This window comes from Carcharhinus amblyrhynchos, chromosome 3, assembly GCF_965287045.1.
Source record: "Carcharhinus amblyrhynchos chromosome 3, sCarAmb.v2.hapA, whole genome shotgun sequence".
In the NCBI taxonomy this organism is placed as follows: domain Eukaryota; kingdom Metazoa; phylum Chordata; class Chondrichthyes; order Carcharhiniformes; family Carcharhinidae; genus Carcharhinus; species Carcharhinus amblyrhynchos.
In genome coordinates, this window is record NC_137326.1 from 15,594,976 (window position 1) to 15,609,078 (window position 14,103).

General features: G+C 45.6%; 1 protein-coding gene across 2 annotated transcripts in view; it reads left to right on the forward strand.

Annotated features, from left to right (window-relative positions):
- Positions 1-3,664: 3,664 nt before the first annotated feature.
- The window catches only part of LOC145336122 (mitogen-activated protein kinase 14B), a 43,701-nt gene continuing 33,262 nt past the window's right edge, over positions 3,665-14,103 (forward strand). For both annotated transcript variants that reach the window (XM_080181725.1, XM_080181726.1), the window contains exons 1-3: positions 3,665-3,876; positions 12,163-12,292; positions 12,402-12,460. In XM_080181725.1, the coding sequence (XP_080037851.1) occupies positions 3,758-3,876; positions 12,163-12,292; positions 12,402-12,460 (308 nt within the window). In that variant the 5' untranslated portion in view covers positions 3,665-3,757. The remainder of the gene's footprint in view (positions 3,877-12,162; positions 12,293-12,401; positions 12,461-14,103) is intronic.

Genomic DNA, 14,103 nt, shown 5'->3' on the forward strand with positions numbered 1-14,103 from the left:
AGAGTCCTGTGGACCCGGACCCCAAGGTCCTTCTGATCCTCTACACTGCTAAGAGTGTTACCCTTGATATTATACTCCTTCATCCCATTGGACCTGTCAAAATCGGCTGAGTGAGTGGGCGAAGATCTGGCAGATGGAGTATAACGTTGGCAAGTGTGAGGTTATTCACTTTGGAAGGAATAATAGTAAAATGGAATATTATTTAAATGGTGAAAAATTACAACATGCTACTGTGCAGAGGGACCTGGGGGCCCTTGTGCATTAATCGCAAAACTTCAGTCTGCAGGTGCAGCAGGTGATCAAGAAGGCAAATGGGATGTTGGTCTTTATCGCGAGGGGGATGGAATATAAAAGCAGGGAGGTCTTGCTGCAATTGTACAAAGTATTGGTGAGGCCGTAACTAGAGTACTGTGTGCAATTTTGGTCCCCTTATTTGCAAAAGGATATATTGGCCTTGGAGGGAGTACAGAGAAAGTTCACCAGGTTGATACCGGAGATGAGGGGGTTAGCTTATGAGGAGAGATTGAGTAGATTGGGCCTGTACTCGCTGGAGTTTAGAAGGCTAAGGGGTGATCTTATAGAGTCATATAAGATAATGAAGGGGCTAGACAGGGTAGAGACAGAGAGATTCTTTCCACTTAGAAAGGAAACAAGAACTAGAGGACACAGCCTCAAAATAAGGGGGAGTCAGTTCAGAACAGAGTTGAGGAGGAACTTCTTCTCTCAGAGAGTAGTGAATCTCTGGAATTCTCTGCCCATTGAAGCGGTGGAGGCTACCTCGTTGAATATGTTTAAGTCACAGGTAGATCAGTCAGGGAATTAAGGGTTATGGGGAGCAGGAGGGTGAGTGGAACTGAACCACTTTCAGATCAGCCATGATCTTATTGAATGGCGGGGCAGGCTTGAGGGGCCAGATGGCCTACTCGTGCTCCCATTTCTTATATTATTATAGGTGTCAACCTGGTCAAGTTACAGCACAGGATTACTTGCGTGCCGAACAGTACAAGCAGTGTCCCAAGATGGGTATATTAGGGAATTGGTGTTTTATTTATTATTATTTTTATTATTTTATTACATCACAAAAAGGCTTACATTAACACTGCAATGAAGTTACTGTGAAAATCCTCCAGTTGCCACATTCCAGCCCCTGTTCGGGTACACTGAGGGAGAATTTAGCACGGCTAATGCACCCAACCAACACGTCTTTCAGACTGTGAAAGGAAACCGGAGCAGCCGGAGGAAACCCTTGCAGACACAGGGAGAATGTGCAGACAGTGCACAGACAGTGACCCAAGCTGGGAATCGAATCCAGGTCCCTGTGACGCAGCAGTGCACCATGCCGCCAGTGGTGGAGTAAGTGTGTGGGGGTTGCAGGGTGGGGTCAGGGTCAAGCTTGGGTGGGATGCTCTGTTCGAGAGTTGGTGCAGACTCGATGGGTCGAATGGCCTCCTTCAGCACTGCGTGGCTTCTTTGAAGGAGGCAGCTCACCACCACATTCTCGAGGGCACTAAAAATGCTGACCTAGCCAGCAATGCCTATGTCCTGTGGAAAAAATACAAATATCAGGGATTGGGATCACTGGGTACACAATTCAACAAACCCCATCTGTTGTGACGGTTGGTAACATTTGCAGAGAATTTGTTTTTGATGCAGTTATTGAAACCACAACACTAGAGGGAGCACATCCCTCACATGTCCAGATGTGACCAGCATCCTGCCTGGCTGGACTCAAGTTAAAGTTTACAGCCCCTGGGTGTACTATGGCTGAAAAAGTCTCGGTAGTGGCCCTTCCCCACTGCATCTCTGTGGTAACAGTCCCAAGATTTAGTGTGTCTCTCAGCACGTACTCCTGGACTTTGATCCATGGTCAACTCATCACATTCAGAGCCCAGCAAGTTTCGGGCAGACCAAAGAATGTCTTTCACTGAGTGCATGGTCCTCCAGCTGTGGTTGAAGCTTCTCTCGGTGAGGAACAGTCAGGAGAGAACAGTCTCATTGAACTGTTCGCAATGAACCTCAACAAAACACAGCACATCCTCTTTGCAAAAGCACAGTTCAGAAAGAGGTGAACAATGGTCTCTCCCCCACGGATGACCCCTGGGCAATGTGTGGAAAGGATGAGGCTGTGGAGGGATTTAACAGGGAGGACTTTCCTCACAAAACTGAGTAGCTACTGAAAAATCCACAATGGAGACCGTTGGTTTACTTGTAAGAGGTGCATTCACTCTTCCCTTGATCACACACCTTACTTAATTTAACATAAATAACAGGTGTCATTTGACAGATTGTAGGACTAAGGGGAGAGAGTAGTTGGATGATGAATGCCATAAAGTGGTTGCAGAGGGGTTACAATGGATGTGTGAGGGTGGCACAAGACAGTGCAGTGAGACATACCAGGACAGCAGATCTCCTGGTCGGAGTAGCTACAAGTGGCAGCCAGACTGTGGAAGGCAATGGCTGAAGCTAAAACGATGGTCTAATCTTTAGCTCCCAGTCGGGGCAGGCATAGTGGTAGGCAGGCATAGGATGGCAGTTTACCTGCCACTGTGCTGTTTGCCAGCTCCATACTGCCCTTGGGTCATTCTCTGGTGGTGGGTTGGAGTGGCAGAGCTGCCACCTGCCAGCAGTGGGTCACCAACTGAGACACTTACAGGTCATTAAGACCTATTATCGGAAGGATTTTCCAATCAGTTTCCTGCGGACAGCATGTCTCTGTCCTCTCTGCAATCTCCGTTTCTTCTTGCTGTTTCTCCTATTTCAACCTCCTCTTGTTTCCAACTCATTGCTTTCTTGTTTATTCCTTGATAAGTATTTTGGTTCTTGCCTGTTCTGAGATTACTGTTTTGAGTTGACCTGCTTTCTCATTGCTCAAAAGTAATTTCACTGGATGTTGAGCCATGTGATCGGTTTCTGGTTTAACCGTTTATTTATTAGTCACAAGTAAGACTTACATTAACACTTCAGTGAAGTTACTGTGAAATTCTCCTAGTTGGCTGGATGACAGAGGATCTTCTGGAAGTGAGTGGAGGATTGTGCAATGAAGTTACTGTGAAAATCCCCTAGTGGCCACACTCTGGCACTTTATATGCTCTGTCTGAGGCCAGAACTCTCCATTCACCTGACGAAGAGGCTGTCCCCTCGAAAGCTAGTGAGAATATTATCAAATAAATAGGTTGGACTAAAACCTGGTGTTGTCAGACTTTTTACCTGTCTGGGGGACACAGAGGGAGAATTTAGCGTGGCCAATTGCACCTAACCAGCACGTTTTTCGGACTGTGGTGGAAACTGGAGCAACCAAAGGAAACCCACACAGACACAGGGAGAATGTGCAAACTCTACATGGACAGTGATCCAAACTGTGAATCGAACCTGTATCCCTGGCACAGTGAGGCAGCAGTGCTAACCATTGTGCTACCCTGCCACCCCAGTTGGACATGGGACTACAGTAGACTTGAGCTGCACGTGTACCAGGAACACCTAGCCAACAAGTGTGAGTGGCACAAAGCACAGGCTGTGAGGGTAAACAGAGAGTGGAATTTGATTTTGAAATTGGGATTTGGATAGGGGCAGACAGTGGGAAGGGGACAGTGACTGGTGCGGCACCTGCATAACACCAGCAGAATCGTTTCAGGAAGACACTTCAGGCACTGAGGTGCAGCTGGAGGGCGCAACCGCCAGGTGAAACTCACCTGGAACTGCCCTGGGTTCTGGGAAACTGCTACTGCTGTGTTTTGTCTCTCCGCTACCACTGACAATCATGGGGACCCCGACGCGGCAAGGTTTTTACAGGCAAGATATTAACAAGACGGTCTGGGAGGTGCCGCTCAGGTATAGCGAGCTGACTCCCATAGGATCAGGGGCTTACGGGAGCGTCTGGTAAGTGAGGAGTGCAATTCTAGAGATCACTGTGACTTTCAGAGTGGTCTGTTGCTTAGATGTCTCTCGTTATGTTGGCTTCACGCAAAATTTAGGGTTTAAATACGGAGACCTCTGGTTTGGAGCTGAAAGGGTAATTTTCAGAAACTTTGGGATTTAAAACAATAAAACTTCTTAAAGGCAACAAACATTGCTACAAAATATTAATACAGTACATTGCGATAGCATACGATTATATTAAACTGCTGTCAGATACTGGTGTATTTGTATAGGGCGGTGAAGTGTTTGTGTGGCCGAGGATGCAAATCATTTATAATAAAATCAATGACTTGTAAGAATGAGATGACCATTGGAATTCGACTTGCAATTGTGCAACCGCGTTCACTGTGATTCTCAGCCAAAGACTTGGTAAATCTCCCTGTACCTCACCCCTAAGCCTCCATTCAGAGAGGAAGACATGGGGTTGGGTCTCAGCCTCTGAGAGTTTGCAATCTATCGACTATCTTTTAAAATGGGAAATATTACCTACACAAGTCACAACAAACGTAGAAATTTGTTGCATAAACGCAAAATACTGCGCTTGCTGGAATCTGAAACAAAAACGGAAAAATGCTGGAAAATCTGAGTGGGCCTGACAGTATCTGTGGAGAAAGAATCGAGCCAATATTTCGAGTCTGGATGACCCTTTGCCAGAGCTCTGATTTTTCAAGCATCTTTCTATAGAAATATGATTGTTGAAGTGTGGAGTTGGCAATTCCAGTAATTGGGAAAGTTTGCAAACGGGACAGGTGGAGATAACATTGACTGAGACTCTATCAAACCTAGATGGTATCTCAAAAGCTTGCTGTATCTAAACAAACTATACATCTGCCTCACCCATTTTAGACTTCGAACTTTGCTATCTCAGGAGCGCTGGCCGAGTCACTGCAGAAATACTGAGGAGAAGCCCATTAAAGCAAAGCCACACTCCAGTATCTCATCCAAATATGTTCTGGTTTCTGTAGTCATTGAGACATCCCAAGTCGCTCCCACCCCCCACCTACACCGCCCCCCCCCCACCCACCCTCCCATTCTTTAATAGGATGTGAGTGACACTAACAAGACCCAATGTTTTTGAGGAAGTGATCAAAAATGATTGATGAGGGTAAGGCAGTGGATGTTGTCTACCTGGACTTCAGTAAGGCCTTTGACAAGGTCCCTCATGACATACTGGTACAGAAGGCGAAGTCGCATGGGATCAGAGGAGAGCTGGCAAGAACTGGCTCAATCATAGAAGACAAAGGGTAGCAGTAGAAGGGTGCATTTCTGAATGGAGGGCTGTGACTAATGGCATTCCTCAGGGATCAGTCTGGGACCTTTGCTGTGTATAATATATATAAATGATTTGGAGGAAAATGTAACTGGTTTGATTAGTAAGTTTGTGGACAATACAAAGGTTAGTGGAATTGTGGATAGCGATGAGGACTGCCAGAGGATACAGCAGGATATAGATCGGTTGGAGATTTGGGTGGAGAGATAGCAGATGGAGTTTAATCTGGACAAGTGTGAGGTAATGCATTTTGGAAAGTCTAATACAGATGGGAAATATACAGTGAATGGCAGAACCCTTAAGAGTATTGATAGGCAGAGGGATCTGGGTGTACAGGTATACAGGTCACTGAAAGTGGCGACACAGGTGGAGAAGATAGTCAAGAAAGCATATGGCAGGCTTGGCTTCATTGGCCGAGGCACTGAGTTTAAAAATTGGCAAGTCATGTTGCAGCTTTATAGAACCTTAGTTAGGCCGCACTTGGAATATAGTATTCAATTCTGGTTGTGGAGGCTTTGGAGAGCATACAGAAATGATTTACCAGGATGTTGCCACGTACGGAGGGCATTAGCTACGAGGAAAGGTTGGAGAAATTTGGCTTGTTTTCACTGGAATGACAGAGGTTGAGAGGCGACCTGATAGAAGTTTACAAAATTATGAAGGGCATGGACAGAGTGGATAGTCAGAAGCTTTTTCAATTACTAGGGCCCATAGGTTTAAGGTGCAAGGGGCAAGGTTTAAAGGAGATGTACGAGGCAGATTTTTACACAGAGGGTGGTGGGTGCTTGGAAATCACTGCTGGGGAAAGTAATGGAAACAGATACGATAATGACTTTTAAGGGGCGTCTTGGCAAATGCATAAATAGGATGGGAATAGAGGGATATGGTCGCCGGAAGAGTAGGAGATTTTAGTTCAGATGGGCAGCATGTTCCATGCAAGTGTGGAGAGCCAAAGAGCCTGTTCCTGTGCTGTAATTTTCTTTGTTCTCTATTTGTTTCCCATCCCTAATTGCTCTTGAACTGAGGGCAACCTCATTGCTGGGGGTCTGGAATCGCATGTAGGCCAGACCAGGTAAGGATGGCAGATTTCCTTCCCTAAAGGGTAGTAATGAACCAGGTTAGCCTTTTTTAAAAAAAAATTGACTTAATTCCAGCCTTATTAGTTAACTTTAAATTCCATCAGTTGCCATGTTGGATTAGAACCCATGTCCCTTAGGCATTAGCCTGCGCATATAGATTACCAGTTTAATAATATTACCACAATGCCATCATCTCCCCTGGAACATTCATGTGGGCGGCACAGTGGCACTGCTGCCTCACAGCGCCAGAGACCCAGCCTTGGGTGACTGTCACAGTGAGGTTTGCATGTTCTCTCCGTGTCTCCTCTGGGTGTTCCAGTTTTCTCCCACATATGCAACTTAGGTTGATTGACCATACTTAGTGTCTCAGGTTAGGGGAAAATATGTGAGGTTACAGGGTTAGGGTTTGAGTGAGATGCTCTGTTCAAGGGACAGTGCAGACTTGATGGGCCAAATGGCCTCTTTCTGCACTGTCGGCATTCTATGATTCGAAGTTCAATAGAATGACAGACTACAATACAACACTACATTCCTCTCCTGCCATGACTTAACCAAAGGTTTTGCTGCAGCAAAATTTCCCCATTACATTCTAGTCCTCCAATTATAATGGCTAACAAGCCATTGACCTCTTTGACTATATTTTGTGTTTTATTTCACTTTCGGAATCTATGTACACAGACCCTTGGGCCAAAATTTTCTGGCCATTTCTGATTGCATTTATGCCAAGCCCCCATGGCACATTCGACAGCAATGGAAGGTGCAAGCCATGGAAAAAGTCATTCACATCGGCTGGATCTTCTGATCCCACCACCAGCCAATGACCTGTGCAAAACATCCCGTGAGGGTGGGGGCAGAAAATCCTGCCCGAGCCCACTGTGGACACCTATTGTTCTTAGCTTGTTATCATTTATAAAATATTCAGATTAACCACTCCTCACCCAAAATAGGTGACCTCACATGACTGAGTCAATGCTCTATGAAAGCAAAACAAGTTACAGATGGCCCTGTGGGGGCGAACTTTGGGGAAAAAAATCAAAATGGAGAGTCATGGTCTGAACCCTACTGACAAACCAGGGAGTTTTTATCAAAACCACTTTATTTAACACAGTTTAACTGTAACAAATAAATTGGCTTAACCCTGAACAATTGAACAGTTAAACATTACAAGATACAAACCTAAACTGCTAATCTATGAGTTACAATTCAAGCAACATCCCTCTTCAAGACTTAGCCCATCTTTAAAATTAGTTAGCAAAACACAGACATACTTGGGTGGGATTGTGGTCGGTGCAGACTCGATGGGCCGAATGACCTCTTTCTGTACTGCCGGGTTTCTATGATTTGAGATTCTGCACCCTGTCCTTTCAATCACCCCTATGTACCCAGCTGTGCAGGTTCAGTGGATTGGTCATACTAAATTGCCCCTAAGTGTCCCAGGATGTCTAGGTTAGGGAGATTAGCAGGGTAAATACATCGGATTATGGGGATAGGGCATGGGTAAGATACTCTGTCAGAGAGTTGGTATAGACTTGATGTAGAAATTCTATGATTCCAACTGTGCCTCTTCTTCAGTTTGAACCTGTGTCCCCTTGTATTACTGTGGTGGTGCAGTCTGAACCAAATGTTTCATGTTTAACCTTCCTGTACACTCATTTGTGTTTGCAGTTTGGAGCATTGGGAAAGATCAGGGTTGAAGTCAATGGTTGTGTCATTGATGGGTAACAGGAGATGTATTATTCAAAGCTACTTCATAGAACAGAAATGCCTTCAGTATGATTTACCAAAAGTCAAGCTCACAGCAAACCATGTCACAGTAACACCAACACTGTTATATTTGGAGTAACAATGTCCCTTTATCACTTATGCAAGCTCATGCCAAAATATAAAAAAATGTTCCAATAGTACTGATAGAAAGAGGGTAATGCTCCTGGAGTGGTTATGAACTCACAGCATAACGATTGAGAGTTCAATAAATCTGCTCATTTGTAGCTGTCACCAAAGCAAGTCTGGATTGTTGTACCAACTTAGCTGCTCAAGTGAAGGCCTTCAAGGAAGGGGACCTGCCACCTCAACTGGCATATGTCAACAGTTCCTGTGCGATTGACCCTTAATGCCCTCTGAAATGCCTACTGAACCATTACCCAGTAGAGCTTTACAGGGCAAACAGTTGCCCATACCCTAGAATGTACTTTTTTAAGTCAGGGTGAAATTATGCATCTTTAAAAGAAGGGTTGCATGCAAATTTATTCACTGATATTGTCCAATATTTCTTTCAGAACATACACTAATGTCCAAGGATGTGTGGGTTAGGTTGATTGGCCATGCTAAATTGCCCCTTAATGTCAGGGATATCAGTGGGGTAAATATGTGGAGTTACTGGGATAGGACCTGGGTGCGATTGTTGTCGATGCAGGCTCGATGGACTGAATGGGCTCCTCCTGCACTGTAGGGTTTATGATAATGTCCCATATAGCCAGCTACCCAGTATGACACATGATCTAAATTGGGCCCTACATTATGCACCCAGTGGGATATCCAACTTGATTGCAGCATACAAGATGATCAGAGGATTAGATAGGGTGGACAGCGAGAGTCTTTTTCATTGGATGGTGATGGCTAACATGAGGGGACATAGTTTTAAATTGAGGGGTGATAAATATAGGACAGATGTCAGAGGTAGGTTCTTTACTCAGAGGGCAGTAAGGGCGTTGAATGCCCTGCCTGCGGCAGTGGTGGACTCACCAACTTTAAGGGCATTCAAATGGTCATTGGATAGGCATATGGATAACATTGGAATAGCTTAGGTTAGAGGGTCATTAGATTGGTTCCACTGGTCGGCGCAACATCGAGGGCCGAAGGGCCTGTACTGCGCTGTAATGTTCTCTGTTCTATGTTCTAACATGATCTCATGTTACCACGAACATAACAGTAGCATAGAACATAAGAACATAAGAACATAAGAAATAGGAGCAGGAGTAGGCCATCTGGCCCTTCGAGCCTGCCCCGCCATTCAATAAGATCATGGCTGATCTGTCGTGGCTCAGTTCCACTTTCCCGCCCTCTCCCCATAACCCTTAATCCCCTCTCTTATCAAAAACCCATCAACCCGCTTCTTAAAAATATTTAGCGAGGCAGCCTCCACCACTTCAACGGGCAGAGAATTCCAGAGATTCACCACCCTTTGAGTGAAGAAGTTCCTCCTCAACTCCGTTCTGAACCGCCCCCCCTTTATCTTGAGGCTGTGCCCCCTAGTCCTACTGTCTTTTTTGAGCGGGAAGAGTCTTTCCACCTCTATCCTATCCATCCCATTCATCATCTTATACGTCTCAATGAGATCTCCCCTCATTCTTCTAAACTCTAACGAGTACAAGCCTAGTTTATTCAGCCTCTCCTCATAGCTCAACCCCCTCAACTCCGGTATCAGCCTAGTAAACCTCCTCTGCACTCCCTCCAAGGCCAAAATATCCTTGCGCAGGTGCGGCGCCCAAAACTGCACACAGTACTCCAGCTGCGGCCTCACCAGTGCCCTATACAGCTGCAGCAAGACCTCCCTACTTTTATATTCAATCCCCCTCGCTATGAAGGCCAGCATCCCATTCGCCTTCCTGACCACCTGCTGCACCTGCAGGCTGGGTTTTTGCGACTCATGCACAAGGACCCCGAGGTCCCTCTGCACCGTCGCCTGCTGCAGTTTTTCGCCACGTAAGTAATAGTCCTTCCTACCATTCTTCCTACCAAAGTGGACCACCTCACACTTGCCAACATTAAATTCCATTTGCCATTTCCTGGCCCATTCGCCCAGCCTATCTAGATCCTTCTGCAGACTCTCCACACCCTCCGCACAATTTGCCTTTCCCCCAATCTTGGTGTCCCCCAATAGTGGGTGGGCTAGATTGGATCCAGGTTAAAATCCCACAACAGCAGCTAGGGGAAATTTAAATTCAATTAATTAAATAAATCTCAAATGAAAGAAGTACTTGTAGAAAAGATCAAAGGAAAAAACTACATTTAATAATCTACGGATTTCTTTTATCTCAGCGCCCTTCCATTTACAGCAGAGTAAGCAACTGACAGAGTGTTATCTGATAGCAGAAAATCAGTTAGTTGGTTCTAATTTTACTGTGTTGTGCTTCGTATTGTGTTCCTCAGATCTTTATATGCATTTTCTACTCCAAGTGACAGGTAACTACACTGGAACGGATCCTGTGTTAATACCACTTTCGAATGAAGTGTGAAAAACAACAGGATTCTGCCTCTTTCTTCTGCACTGCCTGTGGACCCAGTTTGACAGAGAGTCATAGAGTGTAGAAAGGGCCCTTCAGCCCTGCGAGTCAAATGTTGCCCTGATGTCGAGGGCAGTCATTCCCTGGAGCTCAGCTCTTTTCTCCAAGGCTGCAACGGTGTCAGGAGCTGTGTGACTTCGGCAAAACCCAAATTGGGTGTCAGCGAGCAAGTTATTGCTAAGCAAGTGCCTCTTGATTGCATTGTTGATGACCCACCAATTTACGGATGATCAAGAGTAGACTAGTGGCTATCAATTGGCCAGGTTGTATTTATCCAGCTTTTTCTGTACAGGACATATCTTGGCAGGACTGCAGAACTTAGATCTGATCCACTGGAATCATTTAGCTCTGTCTATTACTTGCTGCATATGCTGATTGGCATGCAAGTACTCCTGTGTTGTAGCTTCACCAGGTTGACACCTCATTTTTAGGTATGCCTGCTGTTCCTCCTGGCATGCCCTCCTGCACTCTTCATTTAACTAGAGTTGATCCCCTTGCTTGGTGGCAATGGTAGAGTGGGGGATATGCGTGGCCATGAGGTTGCAGGTTGCGGTTGAATGCAATTCTCCTGCCGCTGATGGCTAACAGCGCCTCACAGTTGCCCAGTTGCTAGATCTGTTCAAAATCTATTCCATTTAGTATGGTGATAGTGCAACACAATATGATGCAGTGTATCCTCATTGTGAAGACGGGACTTTATCCCCATAAGGACTGTGCAGTGGTCACTCCTACCAGTACTTTAAAGTTTATTTATTAGTGCCACAAGTAGGTTTACATTAACACCGCAATGAAATTACTGTGAAAATCCCCTAGTCGCCACATTCTGGTGCCTGTTCGGGTACACTGAGGGAGAATTTTGCATGGCCAATGCATTTAACCAACACATCTTTTGGACGGTGGGAGGAAACCCACGCAGACACAGGGAGAATGTGCAAATTCCATACAGACAGTGACCCGAGCTGGGAATCAAACCCGGCTCCCTGGCACTATGAGGCAGCAGTGTTAACCACTGTGATTGATCTGCGGCAAGCAGGATGACGAGGATGAGGTTTTCTTCCCCCTCTTAACATAGAAACATAGAAACATGGAAGATAGGAGCAGGAGGAGACCGTTTGGCCCTTCGAGCCTGCTCCACCATTCGTTATGATCATGACTGATCGTCCAACTCAGTAGCCTAATCCTGCTTTCTCCCCTTAAGCTTTGATCCCATTCGCCCCACCTGCCGCAGTCCCAGTCCAGCAGCTATGCCCTTTAAATCTCTACCAGCTCGGTCAGAAGAGGTGCTACCTAACCATTCAAGGTGATCAACACTGAAGACCCCCACCCAGATAAAAGACTTTCTGACCCCTCCCCCCCACCACATCAATGCAGTGGAGATTATCAATTCACCAATATTCTGCACTCTTGCTACCCTCAGTGCATCCTCCAAATGGTGTTCAACATGGAGTAGTACTGATCCATCAGCTGAGTGGTGGGGGGTGGGTGAGGGAACAGTAGGTGGTCATCAAAAGAAGGTTTCCTTTCTTGTGTTTGACCTGGTGTCATGAACAAATTGCAGGACCACTTCATCAGTCTGCAAACCTGATATTCTGCTTCTTGTTTCTACTCTGTTCAGCTCAGCTATTGACCTGAAGACAGGTGAGAAAGTGGCAGTGAAGAAATTGCACCGACCGTTCCAATCTCTCATGCACGCCAAGCGAGCATACCGGGAGCTGCGACTGCTCAAACACAACAAACAGGAAAATGTGAGTGAAGAACGGCCAGCTTTAGCTAACGAGTCCTCAGCATTTTCATTAACACGTCATTTGTTCAGACTTATTCCGTGTTTTTCTTATCAGTCTGTTCTGTTTGCAGGTAATTTGTCTGCTCAATGTCTTTTCACCAGAAGATTATTTACACACATTCCAGAGCTTGTGAGTACATGCAGTGTGGTTGAAGAAAAATGTTCTTCTCTTTGTGGTTACATGCTCGGTTTTGCAAATCTCCATAAGCAGCAGGAGAATGTCGGGACATTTATTTACATTCTCAGTCCGCCCTACATTTATTGCTCAATTGCAAATCTCTACTGCATCATTGGTCACAAAGTAAAATCCCTTATCGTTCCAACAGGCAGGTGACCAGAACTGACGAGAGGCATTGACCATACTAAATTGACCCTTAGTGTCAGGGGGATTAGCAGGGTAAATACATGGGGTTACGGGGATAAGGCTTGGATGGGATTGTTGTCGCTGCAGGCTTAATTGGCCAAATGGCCTCCTTCTGTACTGTAGGGATTCTACTATTACCCACTACACAAACAGCACTATTTAATGGCTGCTTTTGAGCTGCGGGAGTTTGGTGATCAGCCAGCGACCTTCCTACAAAAACCTCCCCATTCTGTTCCCAATCAATTGTGAACACCTTTGCTGTGCTGTCCCATTGAACCCTGCATTGAACTAAAACCTCCATATTCAGTCCGTCACCGATATTTCATCGGAAGGAACTCTTCAAGTGCATACAATAATAATATAACAAAACTTACTCCAACTTTTAAATCAAAGAAAGGGTTTATTAAAGAAATTTAATTATTCCAAACTTGGGGCCTCGCCCTGGGCCACTCCAAGCTCTCCACAATTCCCAACAGGTTCTTATTTATGGCGAGTCAGCTGGTCAGCTGACCCTCACATCATTCTGTAATTGGTTCCATGGTATGCTGGGTCAGCTGACCTTTACACCTTGTTACCATTGGTCACATTACATTCAATACAAAGTTGTCGACAGTTACATTCTAACAACCAAGACCATCTATTTTCACATTCAGAGCATTCTCTTCCATCTGCCTGCTCCCTCACATGCTGCTGATTCCCTCATCAATGCTGTTGCCACCTCCAGGCTCAATACTTTGTCAACTTGTCACCAAAGGAGTTAATCAGAGGCCCAGGCCAAATTTCTGGGGACAGGGGTTCAAATCCCACCACGGCAGCTGGTGGAGTTTAAATTCAGTGAACAAATTTGGAATAGAAAGCTAGTCTCAGTGGTGGTGAATGTAAGTTGCATGGTGGCACAGTGTTTAGCACTGCTGCCTCACATCACAAGAGGCCCAGGTTTGATTCCCGGCTTGGGTCACTGTCTGTGCAGTGTCTGCACGTTCTCCTCGTGTCTGCGTGGATTTCTTCCAGAAGGTCCGGTTTCCTCCCACAGTCTGAATGAAAGGTGTGCTGGTCAGGTGCATTGGCCATGCTAAATTCTCCCTCAGTGTATCCAAACAGGCACTGGAGTGCGATGATGAGGGGATTTTCACAGTAACTTCATTGCAGTGTTACTTGTGACAAAAACTTTGTCCTTCAGGGAAGGAAATCTCTTATCCAGTCTGGCCTACATGTGACTCCAAATTAACAGCAATGTGGCTGACTCATAACCACTCTCTGAAATGATCAGGCGAGTCACTCAGTTCAATGGCAATTAGGGATGGGCAACAAATGCTGGCCTTGCCTGTGACACCCACACCCCATGCAAGAATAAAGGACAAAATAAGGGTCTTCTATTGCTCCCTTCATTAGCTTTCCATGCTTCATTC